Source organism: Nannobrachium achirus, assembly GCF_963921795.1.
Source record: "Nannobrachium achirus genome assembly, chromosome: 21".
Lineage (NCBI taxonomy): Eukaryota > Metazoa > Chordata > Actinopteri > Myctophiformes > Myctophidae > Nannobrachium > Nannobrachium achirus.
The window spans coordinates 22,048,924-22,069,543 of NC_137828.1; the positions used below are offsets into that span (position 1 = coordinate 22,048,924).

The window sequence follows — 20,620 nt, forward strand, 5'->3', positions numbered from 1 at the left end:
CCGGATATGCAGCTCGGCAAATAAAAGGTGAATTGATCCCAGTGCATGAAGGAGGACTATATCACGATAAATTACTGTGAGTACGATACGATTATTGTGAGTGTTTTTTATCAAGATAAACAATAATATCGCTTATCGTCCCATCCCTACGTTACCCTCACGCACAACTGCTCCCCGCTAACAGCATCAATCTCCAATCCCTGGCAGTTCCCCACCCAGAGCCCCAGATGAGCTGCGGCACCAGGACACCCACAGCGGGGATGCTTAGGCGTGCGTTCAACAGCCGCCTGACAGGCGACACCAAAACAGCCACAGTGCTGTCAAGTAAAGCAGCGTGCCACCGAGTATGAAAGAGGTCACCCATCACGCAACGCTCCTACGATATACCAACATGTAGAACGACTCCACAACAGCCACGTGACAAACGGCACGCGCCGCCACATCAGACGAAAAACTCAACATTTCTATCAGAAGTGGAACTGATTTAATGCAAGCAAAACAAAACAACAAAAACACCAACAGCCACAATGACTGTACTTCTACAAGGCGAGAACAGATACAGTAGGTAGATTTTACAGGGTTACTTCTAAAAGCTGCTTTCTTCCTGGGTGCAGACAGTTCTTCTCCCCTGCTATTATGTTGACTGGCAGTGTTGTTTGAAGTTTTCTTTGTCTGCTGTCTAGGTTTCTTTGTAAGCTCCTCCTGCAGGTGCCAGGTACACTAGCAGGAAGCCTCTTGGAACAGGGTTACAATGAGATAATAGCGTTGAGCTCCGGAGAATTCATGACATTGACCCGTCGCCATTTGTTGGTCTATTGCAGTGCTCAGGCATGCACATGACATGAACCACCCCAAACAACCGTGTGTGTGTGTATTCCCTTTCAATGCAAAGAATTTGTGTATACGTGTGTGTGTGTGTGTGTGTGTGTGTGTGTGTGTGTGTGTGTGTGTGTGTGTGTGTGTGTGTGTGTGTGTGTGTGTGTGTGTGTGTGTGTGTGTGTGTGTGCGCGCGCGCGCGTCTGTGTGTCTGGGAGTGGGTTTGTGTGCACAGAAGCACGTCTGCATCCTCCGATGCAAATGTTCCCCCGTCCATGTATGCATTTCATTTTCTAGGCGAGCGTGTGAGCCGAGCACACGTCGGTGTGTGCGTGCGTCTGTGTGAGTGTGAATGAATGTGCACGTGGGGCAAAGTGTCTCTCTCTTTATCCAACTGATGGTCCATTCAAATTAAAATGAACCTCCATCACGCTAATAGGGATAGCAGAGAACAAAGCATGGGTTCTCTGCAGTCAGCAGGAAAAGCGGGGAGGATTATCACCAGTATCGTCAGGGCTATTATCATTAAGCCCAGTTAGCACTGAAAATGAACAGGCCACGGAGGGTTAGTCCACCGCATGTTTGAATTCTAGACAGGCTGCAGTTTTCCTGGTTGTGAAGCCCGGTGTGTGGGCTGTGAAACTGCGGTAGCTGATTAGTTTTATTCAAACTGATCTTTGTGGACTTTTTTAAAACTCATGTCCCTCTCTGGAATAGTAACCCTAATTTTAGCTGCATTGTGCATGCATATACTGCCATAGGCCTACACGGTTATACTTTCAGTGAATTGGCTACAGCTGGTTTACATAGTGTAGCTTGCTACACATTGGAGAGCAAGTTTGCAACTTGCTAAACTTGATCATTAAAAAAGCCATTAATACTAGCGAGCTACCTTACTACTTGTGTTTTATTTTGAATGGCTTTTGCATGGTTATGCAGCTAAGAATGTTTACATTAGATACATAAGAAGCTAAAATTAGCACAAATTTAATTGCAGTGACTGTGATGTATAATAACAGCATGTATGCCAGCTTAAAGCATACATTCATATTTTCATTGTGAACTATATTGCTTTTCTTTTATAAGGGAAGTGCCATGGGGACTATTATTATGAGATTATTATTCCGAGAGAGAGAGACAGAGAGACTAAACAGTACATATCATTTTGGGTGTCCTTGACATGAAAATGTTTGAGAACCACTGACGGCAAGTACTTTTCCACTGTGCCACACAAGCACCCTAATGTTTTCCTTTATAGACACAGGAAAGGAAAGAGTTCCATTGACAGTGTTCATAAGTTATAGGACAGGGGTCTTCAACAGGGGGTCCTCAGAGTTAATACAGGGGGGGCACCAAATCTTGCGATTTTTTTACATTAACCAATTGAACCCTAGCATCTGTGTTCTGAGGAGAAAATTAGCCGGAAATAGCAGAACTACAAGCTCACAACGCCTCGCGCTGCGAGGCGTTGTGAGCTTGTCGATCTGCTATTTTCGTCAAAGAGGTTTGGTGTAGAGGGGAAAAAAGAGCGGACCAAGTACAGAGTGAAAGGTCAAGTTTACAAAGTATTGAGCGTTTAAGTGGTTAAATGTGTGAAAACACACATCAACACGAATCCAACACACACTGATGATATTATAGTGTCTATGGAGCCATCTATGACATCTATGAAAAGGTTTCATCTGCAACACAATGTAATACAGTACTAGACCTTACCCGTTCGAATATATGTGCTGCAAAATATGTGCAGAGTGTGGGTTTTGGGGAAAGTAACTGTAACTGCATGGTGCGTGCGTGAGAATATGTGGGAGCATCATAATGTAAGGAGCAGCCCATGGAGGAGTGTATATTTATGATGGATACAAATAATTTAACAGCAAAATTAGGTGAATAGAAGTATGAGGATGTATTTGCTCCACATAAGTTTTCTATACCCGTTGGAAGATGAGACACACATCACCCGTTGCATGCGTGACCCATGCAGAGAGAGAGAGAGAGAGAGAGAGAGAGAGAGAGAGAGAGAGAGAGAGAGAGAGAGACTGCAACATTCCTAACTGTGAGAGAGGTGTGTGTGGGCCCGGGGCTACAGATCCCATGGCCTGGAGGAACGGACCGTAACCCTGACAACAGGCTGTAGAGCTATAGAGTAAGAAACGCTAAGAAATCGCTAGAATTTGGGAAAAATGAAATTCGGGCTCCGTCACGGTGTGTATAATGCTAATGACCAATGCCATGTTAAATTTGAGATCAGTCGCTGAAGCGAGTGAATAGATAATGCATTTTGTGACTGACTGACCTCTCTCTCTAATTATATGTTAGATGGGTTGGGGGTCCCTGCTTCATCTCTCTCAGCTAAGGGGTCCTTGACATGAAAAGGTTGAAGACCCCTGATATAGGATATGCGTAACATATTTTCTACAGTACTGTAGGGACGGATATAGGGACGGATATAGGGGCACCCCACCCCCAAAGAATGGGTGGCTATTTAAGCCCAAGCATTGCATAGGTCCGTGTGTGCGCCAGTATTGCAGGGACTATTAGTAAGAACGCATAGTAAGAGAGAGATCCTCTCGCTGTGTCCTTTATGCAAGGCAACACTCATAGCCCCGGGTCCTAGACATCCTTCAACCTTCACCGACAGCCCAGGCCCCAGAGCACCACTGTGGGATTGTGATGGAGGAGGGAGAGGGGGAGGGTAGAGAGAGAGATGAAATCCTGCTCCATGCTGAAGCCCATCCAAGCAGTCCTACTGCCAAACACACTTTTTGTGTGTGTGTGTGTGTGTGTGTGTGTGTGTGTGTACAAACAATTCAACTGAATCCGACTCAATGTATACTCAGGCCTTATCTGGTAGAAACCAAATATGCTCTGAGCCATCAAAAGGCAATGGATGAGTGATTGAAACTCTCAGTTTCGTCACCAATTGTAAACATATCTGTTACGGTCCACAACTTCAAGCTGTACAAATACAAAAAAACGGGACGGCAAAGAAGAAAAATAAACATTGTGGTATTTGACTGTTAGGAAACTTGTTTTGAGGGGGCCCAGGTGTGGCATATCGCGTGGATCAAGTCAGCAATATATAAAAATACAAACTTTTGCTGACTGTATCAGTGGCCATATGAGGGGAGGTGGGAAAAGAAAATCTCATCAGACAAAGTTAATGTAGGCAAAGATATATTTTTTTAAACACCTTTTAAAGGATTTGTAAGATAAGCCTGTCGGTCTCTCCTGGCAGGGGCCTCTAAAGGATGCGGGAATCAATGGATGAGAGGGGATTTATTCTAGGGGGCGAAGGGAGGAAAAACTGTTATTTAATGCTTGCATGTGAGTTGAATAATGAAGCCATGACGAGTCTCGTATGCCCGCACGCTCAGTGTTATCAATGGATTAATCTCCCATAAAGCCATTCCCCTGAAAACGCGCAGATCCTAATATGAGAGGATGAAATGTGCATTTATCCCCTGGTAAATCAGGTGCTGTCACACACATACAGTATTTATGTACTGAGGAGGTACTCGTATGTGGGAGATTACTGTTGACCTCTCACACACACAAGAGTGACATTACTGTATATCCCCAATATCGGGCTAGGAGATATTTTGTTTACTAGAATAGTAATTGAGCTCATGACACAAGCCTCTTTACCGCAAAGAGATAATACAGCGTTCCTCATAATGCTAACCACTTCATCATATCATATCATATCATGCCATAATCCATTGTCGACTCGGAGTGCAGTATCATCATGGGCTTATTAGCAGAGATAAAGACACAATTTCGCTAGAGAACACTTTAAGCTAACTCATAATAGCACGCTATCTAACCATCTGTCAGTCCAAGAAAAACATACTGTCTCAATGAACAGACATGTGTGCTGACAACAGGTCTTCAGGGGCTGTTTTAGGGCAGACTCATACCGATGTCCTCAAGGGGTCCATCACCGATGGACAGCAGTGATTAGAGTGATTGAGAGCCCACCTCGCCCTCAACTTGCATTGTGTGCCAACAAGGTTAGGCAAAGTTTCTTCTGAGAAAGGTGTTGTGCCGCGCGCATCGGCACGAACGGCTCTGTAAAATGAACTCGTTTGGCGGTTGTTAAGGTGGAGGGCTTTCTCCGACCTCCGGAGAGAGGCCTCAGGAGAGGTTCTCTTGTAAAACCCTCCATCTTATTAATGGAAATAAATGCTGTTAGCAGACCCCCACACCCCCCCCACCCCCACCCCTCTGGCAGTAAGACGTGTCTATTCTTGGCTAAAGTCCCCTTCATTAACGTTATCTCAAATAAGCACCCACTCTGATGGCGAGAAAAGGGACAGTGCACTGTAAGCGGCTTCATCCAATTTCATTATTCCATACGAGGCAGGGTATCAGTGTTAACTCTGCCATGTCAGCACAGTGTGCTAGGTACAGTGCGCCGCAATGTGCCTGAAGCATGACACGAGTGTAGAGTGTTTTAAAGGCACCAAATTATATAGAGAGATGAATAGACACAGTTGGTCAGACACAGAGAAAGGCTTTAACTAAATTAATTAAAGCAAACCAAGTTTGTCGTGTTCATTTCTGTAACGGAAGAACTAAAACTGTCATGGGTCTGACGTCTTTTCCTGTTTTGTCAGAGTATAAAAGGTTGCATACAGTCTAACGACCTCCTAAGCTATTTTTTGCTCTAGAAATGTATGGCCCCTTACAGCAGCACGAGCTCCCCTGCTGCGAACACTCAAAAGCTCCCCACGGGATCATTCTGTGTGTGTGTGTGTGTGTGTGTGTGTGTGTGTGTGTGTGTGTGTGTGTGTGTGTGTGTGTGTGTGTGTGTGTGCACATGTGCATGAGAGTGCAAATGTGCTTGTGTTCATTTAGATACATAAGTGTTACTTGTTACAGTATGTGCACAAAACGCAAGAGGCAAGAGAGAAAGAGAGGGAGGGAGGGAGAGAATAAAACAGATAGACAGAAAGCGACATAACTTGAGAAGGAAGAGAATGGAGGAGTCAAGACAGTGTGCGTGCACCATCAAATGAACTGGCTGCTCTCCAAGGCGTGATGACTCAGGGATGATGGCACAGTTAGAGCTAATTAGGATCATAAAGTGGAAAAATGTTTTGCCATCACGATGTGTCGGGCGCCACGGGCGGGATTTGAGATTAGATGCGAGAGCTTAAGTTGATAGTGTGCTGAAACGAGGGAAAAAAATTAACTGCCTTCAACTAACACTTACACTGACAACCACACATTTGCTAATGATACCCAAAGTCAAACATGGCAGTGATGGCACCATGTTAACTCCATGTTAACTTTGATGAGGTCAGTGTTGTGATCTTCATATATGGAGATCCAGGTGATGATAGTCAGCTCCGTATATGGAGAGACACACACACACACGCACACACACACGCACACGCACACTAGAGCTGGGATACCCGACCGAAATCCGACGGGACCCGACAAGCCCGACGGGCTCGGGCTCGGGTCGGACGCATTTTCACAATTAATTGTCGGACGTCGATTCGGGTCGGACATAATTTTGATTCATAGAAAATAAAGTGTAAAACGATACAACTATCGTCTCTGTGTGTGCTATTTCCTTGTCTTTCTGGTTCACTGCATGTGGCTACGCTCAGTGCGTTGTCTTGACAACCATGCACACATGTTCATGGGGAAAAGGAGTGGGAGACGGAGTGTCATATGTGACAGAGAACAAACAAACAAACAAACAAACAGATACACGAGAAGAAAAGGCGAATGAGTGAGAGATAATGTTGCCGCCAGCCGAGATAAAAGTTAACTTGTCTACGGTAAAGTTTAAAGCAATTGAAAACGAAAGAGGGAAATCAGCGCCGCGGTATGGACGCATTTCAACGTAGTTGTCAACGCAGACATAATTAAAAAGTCCGATGTTGAATGTAGCCTTAGCCTAAAACCCATAAACCATAATGGTTGGATTAATAATAGTTTTTGATTAAGAAAGAAGGCCAACTGGCCGTGGACTGGCCGTTTGTGGACGCTGGATATTAAAAGCAGATGTCAGATTCGTCTATGCTGGTAAGACTGAATACATTTTGATATTGATTGAACATGTGGAAAAGGTTTGTGTGTGAATACTTTATTAACAGTTTGTAAAAGAGGATTTTAAGTGTGTGACTGCAGCGAGTCACTGACTGCAGTCAGACAAGAGTCACCAGACGCGCAGTGCACGTTATAGCCTATTATTTAATAATCTAACGTAGCCTACTTGTGTAATTATTTTAAACACTTTCACAAGCCACAATGTGGCTTAATATTATTAAGGGTAACAAACAGGCACGCTGCATGCACTCACTGCACATTATAACACGTTTGCTAGTGAGTGTAAATCAGTGGCTTCCTCAAAGAAAAAGAAACGAGGCGAAAAAGCGTTGAAAACATAAGGTTCGGGGCTCGGGCCTCGGCTCGGGTCGGACGCTTTTTCATGATTAATGCTCGGACGTCGACTCGGGTCGGACAGAAAACTGTCGGACACAGGTTCGGGTCGGACAGAAAAAATGGGCCCGATCCCAGCTCTAACGCACACACACACACACACACACACACACACACACACACACACACACACACACACACACACACACACACACACACACACACACACACACACACACACACACACACACACACACACACAATTAATTTTTTTTACTTTTCCCAAATATGGAGACGACTGACATCATAGATGTCTGACATCAGAGACCACATGAGCCTGACATGTTATGTTGATAAGTTATGGGCTTAATATTGATGACATCAGGGATCTCCATATATGGGCATAAAAAGGACAAGGATGGAATGGTTTAGCACAGACAGATAGAGATTTATTTGTAAGTGTGACTCGTGTCACAGCAACCACACTTTCTTTCTAGTTACTTGTGCCAGCAGAGCGCACAAGTACTGCGTTGGGCTGCGTATGTATGAATGTATGTCAGTGTTTGTCCGTGTTTAAGCCCGTAGCCCAATCAGGGAAATCAGCATTTCTGGCAACGTCATCATTAACAGCCAATGAGGGACCAGCATTCCTGGTGATACCAGTGGTGATGCCTTGTGCACACTAGTGATGCGCGGTGCAGCCCGCGCCCGCGGACCCCCGCGGTCAGCCCGCAGGCCGGGTTGAGCTGGGCCAAGAAATGTACACTTTATCGGCGGGGCGGGTTGAGGCGGTCTCGGTCTATAATGCGCACCAAGTGTCCTTCCCTATGCTCGTCAGCCAAACTGGTCCGTGTCATGTAATTCTAATTAAGTCCATTACTTCCTGTAAGTAGACTTGAAAATAAAACCATTTGCCTAATCATATTACAGGAGTAGCCTATCTTATTTTGAAATCCACCGCTTTGAGAGGAAGTGCGCTCTGCTTGCTAGTTGTTGGCTACTTTCCGCAGCCGATCTTGTAAACAGAACTCACGTGTGGACTAGTGTGGATTGTACAAGCTTTTGACTAAACTAAAGTTCATTTTATGATATGAAAACAATGCTCCTTTGACTTAAACAACGTACACCCTTTGAAAGTTTGATCAACTTTGCACCTCCGCAGCCGATTAGGTAAGGAGCTGGTTAATTACCTTCTGCTGGTTCGTTGCTGTCGTGCTGCGGTGAGAGCATAGATTGTAGAGAATAATTATGTTGAGAGGCATACAGCTGTTGCTTTGGTCAAAGTGTGTTGTCTCGGCGCGGTGCGCCAGTGACTAGGCTTGTGACTCGATCCTCATCTCTCTGTGATACAGTAGTTGGCACCTCGACAGAGAGCAGTTCTAGTTTTGTTTATTTTTGGAACACGGTTCTTATTTGACGCAAATAAAAAAGGTCTAAAGTATGGGGGGGGGGGGGAAACGTGACCCAGGTAGGATGTGTAAATTGTTTAAGTCAGACTTTGGTGCTCTATAAAGAAGGAAAATATGGTATTTTCATGTAGATTCGGTATTGGGATATTTGCAGTTTATAGAGTGTAACAACATTAAAGAAGTTCAGACCGTGGCCTGCCATGTCCAACTGCACCTCAAATCACACACATCAGAGGCAATGAGCTGAACTCTTAATATGCTGACCAAATGAATGCAACATCCTGGTTTTGAATGCAGTATTAGACCTGTGCTGCATGTCAACAGACACCCCCTCTTCACCGTCCCATAAAAAACTATTTCTCATGAAATAATCTTAAATATCTCATCATCGTTTGGTATGCTAAAGCAGCATTGTTCTCAAGTTTAGTTTGACCTGATACACATGTACTGATACACTGATCCACTGATACAACGATAATGTAGTTGACACATGCTGCACTACATCTCTGTTTATGAGGACTGACAGACTGAAGCTTAGCCAAGCACGCACGCACGTGCATGCATGCATGCATGCAGGGAACTCACACTCGGGAGTACAATTAACATAGGCTATAATAAGTAAGGACAATTCACACCAACATGAACATTAGCACAGATAAACCAGATTAGTGTGTTTTCCAGTTTCCAGCCCAACTTAGTGTGAAAGGTGTTTTATAAGGCCTGTGTTGTCATAGCAACCACACATGCATGGCATTGGCTAACGGAGAGGCAAAAGCAGTGTTTCCCAACCTGCGGTCCAGGCCCACTTGGGAAGCACCAAAGTTCACAGGGGGGCCGGGGCGTGTATGTGTATGTTTGGGAGGTATTCCAAAACATTTAGTTCAAAACATTCACGGTCTGCCTGTGCGCTCTCAACGCGATATCAGTCCAAACTTGTCCCTGCAGTCCAACTTGTCATACACACATTTTCCAAAATGTTCAAAAAATTTGTAAAATAACCAAAGTTGCCGATCTACAAGCTCACAATGCGTCGCGGTATGACTTATTGTGATCTTGTAGATCAGGGGTCAGCAACCTTTTTTTTTAAAGATTTGTTTTTTTGGGCTTTTATGCCTTTATTGGATAATACAGTAGACTGACAGGAAACAGGGGGAGAGATGGGGAGAGACATGCGGCAAAGGTCGTCCGGATAGGGAATCGAACCGGCACCGCCGCCAGGCATCAATGCCTATATGGTATGCGCTTAGACCAGTAGGCCACCGGGCGCCCCCAGCAACCTTTTTTAAATTACGTGCCATGTCTTTATTATTAACATTTGATTTTAAAATATTTAAATCAAGACTTCTGCCAGTGTGCCAGTGATCACCCTCCTCTGTGCCAATTTTGGTGTTTGTGAGTGTGTGTGTGTGTGTGTGTGTGTGTGTGTGTGTGTGTGTGTGTGTGTGTGTGTGTGTGTGTGTGTGTGTGTGTGTAAGCAAACATGTGGGGGGTCTCAGCATATGTCAGATGTAAGAAGAGGCTGCATCCTCTGCAGCTCCAGTCTGTTATGGAGACCTTTCAGCAATGCCTTTTCCTGCCTGAAATTTGAGCAGAAAGACTGCAAAGCCTCGGCAAAAGACAAAAAGGCCAAGAGGGACTATTAGGAGATAATTACTAATTATGCAAATGTGAAAGGGGGGGTAAAAAAAAAATAGAAAAAGTTGTGCTATTTCTTTTCCTTGGTCATTTTATCAGCCGTCCTCAGGAGAGCCCAGTCAATGGTAATAACGTTTTCTTTTTTTCCCCTCCCTCAGCAAAACGGTTAGTTGGTTAGAGGACGGCGTGTCCTAAACCGTTCAAATTCTTCCGTCGCTCCCTTAATCTATTTAGGCCGAGAATTGCTTTAACTATTGAAAAATAGCAGATATACAAGCTTACAGCGCAGCACCGAGTGCCGCACTGCGAGCTTGTAGATCTGCTATTTTTGAAAAATCATGACAATTTTGCAAATCTTTGAATATCTAATTTTTAAAGTGAACATTTGTAACTCAAATTTAGCTTTTGGGGGGATGGGGGATTTGTGGCCAACTACATATTATTTTGGGGGTCCTTCACATGAAAAGGTTTGAGAACCACTGACATAGTAACATTGGTTTAAAAAAACCTCGCAGCGCGGCTGTGAGCTTAATATCTGCTATTTTTCAATAGTTAAAGCATAAAATAATAATACGCAATAATGCATACCCGGTCTAAAGGGCTTAATCAGGAAGTGCCTGTAAATTCTCCAAGCCATGCGTGTGCACGCGGCAGAGCGGCGTGTGCCGGTTGCCATCAGCAATGACCTTCATTAACCTCATAAATGCCAGCGGTGTTTTTTTGTCACAGCTGTTAATGCATTTCTCAGCGCAAACAATATCGTTGCCGTCGTCGTCGTGCAGAAAGCTTTTTTTTTGTTTTTTTTGCTAAATCAATGTCCTACTTCGTCACACAGTACTACACTGTCACACGAGAGAAGCAAAAAACTGCCGATCTGTGTTTTGAGCAGCTATTTTTGAATTTGTATGGATCGTCCTGGGTCTGAAATAAAGATCGAATTGAATTGAATGACGGTTTTGGACATAATGAGGTTTCCACCCGACAGCAATGATATGACAGAACTGCTTGAACAAATACATCTCAGCACAAACCACCCCTCCTCTCCCCCAAAAATGCACCCAGGACTCTGTGACATTGGGCTGTCGCGAAACATTAAAGCCAGCGCCAATGCAGGTCGCGCTGACCGTTTCTTACGCAGAAACATTCCTCCTGCCCTGCAGTGCAGGGAGCACCTAGCCATTAGAAACCTGGACCACATGAAGAATTTGTGAGACAGAATTGGAGGCGTTTATGAAGTGTTCCCTTCCCCTGCCTGTCTGGGCCTATGCTACTGTATATTATAACAAGGCTTTTTATGAATGAATTCCTTGTGTAAATGTGGATCGCGGGCAGAGAAGTGCTATGCATGCATTACTAATGAGATTTCTTTTTTTTTTTTGCACCACGGTGTAATAGATGTTAATGTTCGTAAGGACAACTGAGTGACAACACGGTAATGAAACTCATTCTGAGGGAGAGAGAGAGAGAGAGAGAGAGAGAGAGAGAGAGAGAGAGAGAGAGAGAGAGAGAGAGAGAGAGAGAGAGAGAGAGAGAGAGAGAAACAGAGACAGAGACAGAGACAGAGAGAGAGAGAGAGAGAGAGAGAGAGAGAGAGAGAGAGAACACTGACATTATGCAGTACAAAAGGTTAACATCATAATGCATAGTGATCTTTCATTCCCGGCGACATAGTGGTAACAGACTGCCAGTCATATATACCTTTCAGTCAGTGAAGTCTTTAAAGGGAATTGAACACAGGCTTCGTTCCGCGGCCTGCCTCCTCATCGCGACCCTGCGTCCACCGCCTTGACACGGACCTTGTCACTGTCATCAGAAGCGAGGTGATAAACCTACAGGGCTCAGTTTTTTTTTCTCCCCCACCCTCCCCCCGCCTCCCCTCCCATCCGCAACCAGGGGTGTCGCACCAAATTCTGGGCCCTGGGTACAAGGATTCACTGCGGGCCCCCCATGAATGTTCCTCATAGGGGGAGGGGGTTTTAACCCATTTTGACTGGGAACGCATTATTACGCATTATTTTGTGCTTTAACTATTGCAAAAATAGCAGATAATATGCAAGCTCACAGATGCAAGCTTGTAGAGCTGCTATTTCTTTTAATCGTGAAAATTTTAGCAAGTCTTTGAATATTTTTGACACGATTGCCTAAATGTCTTCTAAATCATTCTAAGGTTTTTTGAAAAATCTATGTTTCTATGTCAGTGGTGCTCAAACTTTTTATGTGAAGAACCGCCAAAATTGGCCACAGACCCCCATCTTAAAATATTTCACTTAAAACATATAAAGGTATATATTTTACAATTTGCACACATTTTCATCACTTTTCAAATATAGCAGGTCTACTCTAGAAGCTTGTATATCTGCTATTTTTCAATAGCTAAAGTATAAAATAATTAAGGCCCCTCCTCCACCTTGGGCCCTAGTAACTCAGTCCCACTTTTCCCCCCCTTGTGACGCCCCTGCCAACCCTTCTTGCCGACATGTGGTTTAGAGTGGACGTGGTAGAGGCAACGGCAGCAGCGGGCCTTCGGTGAAAGCACCGGGGCTTGACGGCAACCTGCACGTCCGTCTGGCTAATGGTTCAGTGATGACCCGCAGCTCGCAGGGCGGCGAGGCTCAGCACAGACGGGGGGACACCCAGGGAACTCATCTTCAATGTTCTTAAGTACAATTTCTGAGGTGTTTGTACTTTACTTGAGTATTTACAAATTTCCAATACTTTTACTTCTACTCCTCCACTACATCTCAGATCCAAATATTGTACTTTTTTACTCCACTGCATTTATTTGAAAGCTTTAGTTACTGGATACTTTGCAAATATAAATTATAATATTATAAAATATACATTAATCCAATATTTTGGAGGGGCTATTTGAAAATAGACGTTCGACAAGCTAGCTGTGAGCTTGTAGATCAGCTATTTTCAAAGATTATGTACTTTTACTTTTGGTACTTTTTAAGTATATTTTGATGCCAGACTTTTACTTATAACAAGAGTATTTCTACATTGCAGTATTGATACTTTCACTTTCAACATTCGACTACTTTTTCCACCACTGCTTCCACTCCCCCGATGGTCTTGGCAGACCCCCTCCCCTGCCTCGTCACTGCTCAGCCCCGATGTTCACCCCCTACTTGACCCCTCTGGAGCCCCCTGCCAGGAAGGCCAGCGTAAACAGTAATTGCTACATAAATTATGTGACACTCATGCTGCCCCCCCCCCTCCCCCCGACTCCCCCCCCCCCCCCCCCCCCACACACACACACACACACACGACTCTGCACTCTTGATGGTAAGTTGATATAATGTCCCGTATTCATACAGAGCGATAAGTACAGCCGTAAAAAAAGAAGAAAAGAAATATGCCGTCCCTATAAATCTCAGACGCGCTCGTCTTTCATCACACAAATTGCGACGCACGACACACAGGCGTCAGCGAGCAGAACTTCTGCCCAGATGTTGCCGTTCCCTTAAAACATCTGAGCGATTTGTCAACCGACACATGTCACATTTCAGAAAAAGGGGATGGTAAATTGTTATTTGTTTTTGTGTTTGTCGCGAGGAGAAGCGGCAACCACCGAATTCCCTAAAGGAACAAACCAGTAAATCACAAGGGGCTGTGATTAATTAAGAGGCAGATACAACAGTAAGTCTACGGTTGCCTCTTACAGCGATGATAGAGTGCGCTGGTCTACGGATGTGCAAACACTGTGCTTATACGGGAGCCGGAGAAAAACAAGAGCCAGAGCTGCGCTAACCATGGTACACAATGTAGGCATTTAGCAGTAGCAGTACATCCAAATAATTTAGTGTTGAGTATATTGCAAGATAGATAACGCTGGCACTCAGTGTTCCAGCAAACTGCAGATGGTGTACCAGGGACAACTACTTCAGCTCCTCATTAAACACCTTCAACATGGATTCCATATTTTGGGAAATATATCATTGTATAGGTGAAACATTTCAAAGCATTAAAAAACAAGAAAATAGCAAAAATAGCAGACCTACAAGCTCACAACGTGCTGCAATTCACTATTCGGCGTACAATGAAGTACTATATCATTGCTGTCGGGCAAAAACCTTTTTTCTCCTGTGAATAAATGCCCTACTTCATCATCATACAAGAGTGTCACACACAAAAGCAGTGAAAATAGCAGATCTACAAGCTCAAAACTCGTCGCCGTGCGACATGTTGTGAGCTTGTAGAACGACTGTTTTCACAATTTAAAATTGAAATGAATTACAATAAAAAAAGGAACGGTTTTGGACATACAAGGTTTCCATTCGACACCGACGATATAAGGGTTAAGAGGTTAATTTAGCCAGTTGTCACATTTCCAAGAACGTTACAGCAGGTCAATGAAAGGCTTGGGTGAGAGAGGTGCTTTTCTGTCATGGTCACTGTCCCACTTTTCAATCCGTTAATCTTCATTGTGGGTGATGTACATTTATTTGTCATGCACTTTATCACCATCTAAAAAGAACAGTTATAGGAGCAAAAAAAGAGCAAAACGCATTAATGAAATCAGGGGGGGATAAACTGCTTATACTGCCTTTTGAATACACACAGGTTATTGTGAAGTTCATCTCCAAATAATCTGCAGTGTTCTTAAAAGATTACGTCCTAAATGCCATGCCATAATCCCTCAATGGTGCCTTTTGTTGGCCTCAGGGTCTATGGAATAATTGGTTGAACTCTGGAGATAAGTATGCATTAGATAACACATAGGGTATTAAAGTGTCATCTACATTATCAGACGGGTATTAATATATATATAAAAAAAGAAATCTACAACAATCTGCTAGCATATCTGTATGTAATTATTTGTGGTCAGGGTTCTAAGTGAAGTGGACCAAACCTAAAAAAAAAAGAAAAAACATTTTAAACACTGCAATCTTCTCCAATCGTATATACGGTGGGCTTTTCTCTTGAGCTTTCATTTGTTTTATCAGAATTCAGAATATGAAAAGACATCTAAAATGTAGGAGTGGTTTCTAAAATGTAGGAGTTGTTTCTAAAATGTAGGAGTTGTTTCTAAAATGTCGGAGTGAATAGATAAGCCACCTCACGCCGAACTAATGGTACGCAGTGAGCAAATATGTAACGAGTGGCGCCAAATATTTATTTTCTATCCAGAAACTAGAAGTTCACAGAAATGGCTATACAGACAGCAGAAAGCTCTGAATCCACAAGCCTATGGGCAAATTGAACCATATCATTGCTCCCTATCACAAGTGATTCATTGATATAATATATATCTATAGAAAAAGTGATTTTGGGTTTCATGACTCTTTAAGGAACATTTAAACCACATAACCACCTCCACTTTTTCAAAATAAATGCATAGTCCTTGCAGCTGGCCAGGGATTCGACCAGAGGCTCTTTGCTGCATGTCATCCTCCCTCCCTCCCCTCTCTCTCTCTCTCTCACTATTTTCTCTCTCTCTCTCCCTCCCCCACCTTTCCTGTCTCTCTCGCTCGTCCTACCAAAAATAAAAAAAAGCCTACATACCATACAGTAGTACGCCACGATCAAAAACATTTATATGCTGCTGTCGCTTGACAAAGTGAGGCCACTTCCTCCAGCTATACGGAGGAGACTGCAGGTATCGGGTCCTTCACAAAGAAGACACACTTCATTTAAAAATCGGACCCTGAAATGGCCCCTAATGTCCCCTGCTATCAGTATGAATCAGCAGTGCTGATAAATTAGCCATTTGGAAACACACTGCGAAGGCCTGTCAGCTAATGTGTGTGTGCACTTCGTGTGATACTCATATGCAATGCTTAATGTTGTGGAACCAATTTTGTCGTTTCCATTATGTAAATACATTTGCCTCGGCACTATATTTTATGTATTGTCTCCCTTGTCTCAATTACTTGGGCTATTAAAAATCAAGAGGTTATGGAAATGAGGCGCGGTTGTCTGTTTGTGGTTTTTGACGACGAGCGCAAAGTGTTTATGAAACCTCGTTATACATTCAATTGCAGAGTCTGATACATCAACCCCGCTCCGAGCGTTTCATCCATATTCCACAATGCAAGCAGTCAGTATCTTGTGGCACACAGCTCTAACAAATGTTACCGTTATCATCAGTAAAAATAATAATAATAAGGTTTATTTAGACCGTTCCTCAACGTCTATAAAAAAAAAAGAATGTGGTCTCTGCATCGGTGAACCGTGTCAGAGCAAATGACTGCATTGTTGCCTGCGTTTTTGGGTAACTTGTTGTTACTCGACGCCCGGGCCACATTTGCAATGCCAGCTTGAATACAGCTTGGAAATCTCAGAGAAATCTTGCTTGATGGCTCAGCCAGTTACAGAGCATTATGCTCCTTGTGAGAGTGCAAGGAACCCAGGTTTGAGTCCTTATAGCCCCGTCTTGCCCTGCGTACGTATCTCTCCTCTCTGTCCTTGGTTTTCCTGTCACTATACAATGACTTAACACAGTATCTGAAATATTGCATAAAAAATTAATCTCAAACCAAAACACATTTTGGGCAGACTGGTAACCGACGTTTATGCGTCAACCATGATCAAAATGTCACGCATTTAATTCCAGCTGGGGACCGCTGTAGCATCTATTTCCCCCTCTCAGATTCCTTTGTCACTACACTCTCCTTTTTTATTTTTAGGCAGTGAAAACTGCCTGAAAATAATAATATTAAGAAAATAATCTTTAACAAAAGAATGAAGACAATTGCATTGGGGAAATTTGAATGTGCTTATAGGCTTAGTATCGTAAATGCCACTGATCTAATATCGATGTCACACAATATAAAATGTTTATTTCAGTCCAGGACATCCCCATTTTCACCACCACCATTGATCCAAAATTATAGCTTGCAATCATTTCAAATTCCTAATTAAAAACATATATACAACTATTCTAAAATGCATGGTGTGACTCATGTAACAGTATGACTGGGGAAACTATTAACATTTTCTTTTAGGTTTGGGATGGTCAGGGGTGTATATGTGTGACCGGGAAGTTGCCTTTATTTTCTAATATAAAATTTGTATCATCAGTAACATAACATAGCTGTCGTGTGCTGCATGCGGAGGCTTGGCTCTCTGCAGGTTCCATGACAGAAACCACATTTGGGGGTTCGCTGGCCTCTGAGCCCGGCCGGCCGCTATTCACTAGAACCAGGGGTCTTCAACAGGGGGTCCGCGACCCCTAGGGGGTCCGCGGAGGTACTGCAGGGGGTCCGTGAAATTATTGCTTAAAAAAAGAAAAAAAGATTTAAAAAAATGTTTTTTTTTCTTTTTTTTTTACATTTATGTTAAAAAATAAATCATGATTCTATCTATTTTGAATAGCTTGAATACATGATTACTATGCAATTGACAGATTGTTGATATTATTGACATTGGTTCTCAGTTAAAAAGTAGTATGTTTAGAAATGGTAGTGGTACGGCCCACCCTGCTCGCTGTAACTTGTACATGTTTAAAATAAAAAATATGTTGTAGCCCTGACCCCCCCCACCCTACGAGGTGGTAGGGGGTCCCTGCTCCATCTCCCCATCAGTTTGGGGGTCCCCGGCCTGAAAACGTTGAAGACCCCTGCACTAGACGACAGATGAGAGATGACACCGACACGCTTGAAATGTTATTGTCAGGGAAAACGTCTTATGCTGACTGGGGGAAAAAAAGGAAATAAGACAACATGGCTATGTATTTGATTACAGTTATTACTACTTCCATATACAAATAGCTGCTTTTTTAGGGGGGGGGGATTGAGCTACACCAGGGAGGTCCCATATTAATGTCTTGGTACTAAAATTGCAAGGCAGCTAGGATACCTTGTGTGCATTTCAACAAGGAAATTCAAACTGCTTTACACAAAACATTAAACGCGTGCCAGTATCACACACTGATAGACACTGACGGACCTTAAAGATGTAGATAATGTAGATAGGTATTAACACAGGTTATTCTTATGCAAATATTGTGGGTAATTTGTACACTCTCGAGTTAAATTAAGGCGTCAAATATTTTCTTCATAAAATATGAAATATGAATGGTAAGCTATTTGATATAATATACAGTACACATATTTATTTTGTAGCCATATTCAAATTTGAATGAGAAGACAGCTGTAGGCTATAGTGAGAATGTTTGTGCTGAGAACACTGCCTAAAAAGAACAGTTTAATAAAATGTTAAGCCAACATATAGGGGTCTAAGGGGAGGTAGACTATGGTGGGTCACTGAATTTGAGCGCTGGGAGATGCAGAGACCAGCATGTGCTTAAACATATTGAAATGTAAACTTGTTATTGAAATATAATTAGCACCTTTACAGTGGGCCTATAGTGTCATTAAATATGGGCCAATATGTCTAGCTGTCACTTGGAACAAATGTTGTCGTTTAGTCACATCACTTTCACAGTAGGCATGGCACATGCAGGCTACAAGTTAGTAAAGTATAACATCTAATGTTTTAGGTCGCATATTAGGCTATACTATGGGCATGAAGCAACCTGACATGTTTATGAGTTTTATTTTTTTTTACTCCTAATCAAGTTCTACACGAGTGTGTGCCCTTTTAAGTCACGTTCTCAAGTCTCCTTTTAAATTGCAAAGACTAGCTGAAATTATTCAAGCGGACACTTTTGCAACAGCTGAGACAAATTACACAAATTAGTCGTCAACAATAATGTTGAAAAGCGCCGACTGTTAAAAGGAGAATGAACGCAGCAACAACCAAGTTCAACTTCACACGGGGAGGAGAATGATGACAATGCGCCACGGAACTGGCGCGAGTGAGAGGGCTTCTTTTAGCAGCCATCCCCCGTTAACATGCCTTATTATGTGTGAGCTATTTAGACGCAGGTCCATTAGCTAAATACAAAAGGTAGCAGAGAAGCAGACAGACTCTTACATTATCCGTGCTTCCGTGCAGCTTCTTGCTGCGCGCTCTGCTGCGCTGCCCCGCCGCCAAGGTGCGCCACGACCGACCCATGCAACATGGAAAAGGGGGGAAAAAAAAGACAATTTTTACGCGTAAAAGTTTACCTTTTCTCTTCGACCGTCTCCTCCTCCTCCTCTTGAACTTGCATTTCATCTGGCCGCCTTGAGGTGCCGAGGCTCGGCCGCTGTTTGTTCCCAGGACCGATGCCATGATGATATGCACAGCAGCAGCAGCAGCGGCGGCGGCGGCGGGGACAGGAGCAGAGGAAGGACGCGCGGAGGAGCAACTTGGTGGTGTCTCCTCTCCTCCGGACCACCGGTCGGTGCCTGGCTCGCTAGATGTTCCGTTCTCTTCTCCGTGCTTTATTACAGTTGTCTCTCTTCGCTTCTTCTCAGATGTCCTCTGATATAAGAGTTCTATGCCAGGCTACTCGGTGACGTCGAGGGTATTTTGGAGTGCCTCTCTCTCTCTCTTTCTCTCTTTAGCCCTCCTGAACTCTGCCGGAGGGGGGGGGGGGGGGGGGGGGCTGTATATGCATGTGAGTGTGTATGCGTGCGTGCGTCTGGCTGTTATGAGGGCTTCACTTCAGCGCTATATCACCACTGAAACTCCAGCCTGCCTGACTGTATTTTCAGAACAGCGTGACAGCTCTCGCCGCCGCTTACTGATATCGTCTCTCTCTCTCTCTCTCCCCCTCTCTCTCTCCCTGTCTGTCTGTCTGTCTGTCTGTCTGTCTGTCTCTCTCTCTCCCCTCACCTCACGCTTTCTTGCACCTCTGCGATTTTTTTTTTGCACCAGCCGCTTCGAATTCAATCAAGGAAGACGCTTGTCTATTTGCCGCTGCACATTCTAATTAGGGCCAATCATGACCGTCTGGGTGGTGTGACATCACCCACCACAGACAAGACAAGCCCCGCACAAAGTGTATACATACAGTATGCTCATTTACTCAAGTAGCCTAAATAGGCTACCAATCAATTACCAAAACAAAGTAGCCCAACAACAAAAAAGTATTTTAAATTGTGAAAATACCAGATCTACAAGCTCACAATGTGGGATGTTGTACACCGCTTATTTTCACTATTTGAAATAAACACTCAAAGGACGACTTCACTACTATTCAACCTATCTTCACATATTTGGTCCTCTCCTCACTAGTGTTTATGATAAAATAGCACACATTTTTTTTCTACTCAGTCTGTGTCTCATAGTCATAGGAAGGCTGTGGGCAGTTCAGGAACCCGTCTACCAGTGACACCATCTATGGGGAATCCAAATAGCTAATAGAAACGGCAGAGTTTCTATTCCTGAAAAGTTACCATAATGGAAGCCATATTGTTCTCGCGATAATAATTTGAAATATTGTTTTTAAAATTCAGTTTAAAAAATAAATCTACCCAACGACGATGCGAGACGCGGGTTTCTGAACTGCCCCCCAGCCCTCCTAA

At 43.6% G+C, this 20,620-nt stretch overlaps 1 protein-coding gene across 1 annotated transcript in view; it reads right to left on the reverse strand.

The window, feature by feature from the left end:
• The window catches only part of LOC308307102 (double-stranded RNA-specific editase B2-like), a gene marked incomplete at both ends in the record, with an annotated part of 332,552 nt that extends 313,170 nt beyond the window's left edge, over window positions 1–19,382 (reverse strand). The window contains one exon of the mRNA XM_080752237.1: window positions 19,277–19,382. Within this exon, the coding sequence (XP_080608363.1) occupies window positions 19,277–19,382 (106 nt within the window). The remainder of the gene's footprint in view (window positions 1–19,276) is intronic.
• Between the last annotated feature and the right edge of the window lie 1,238 nt (window positions 19,383–20,620).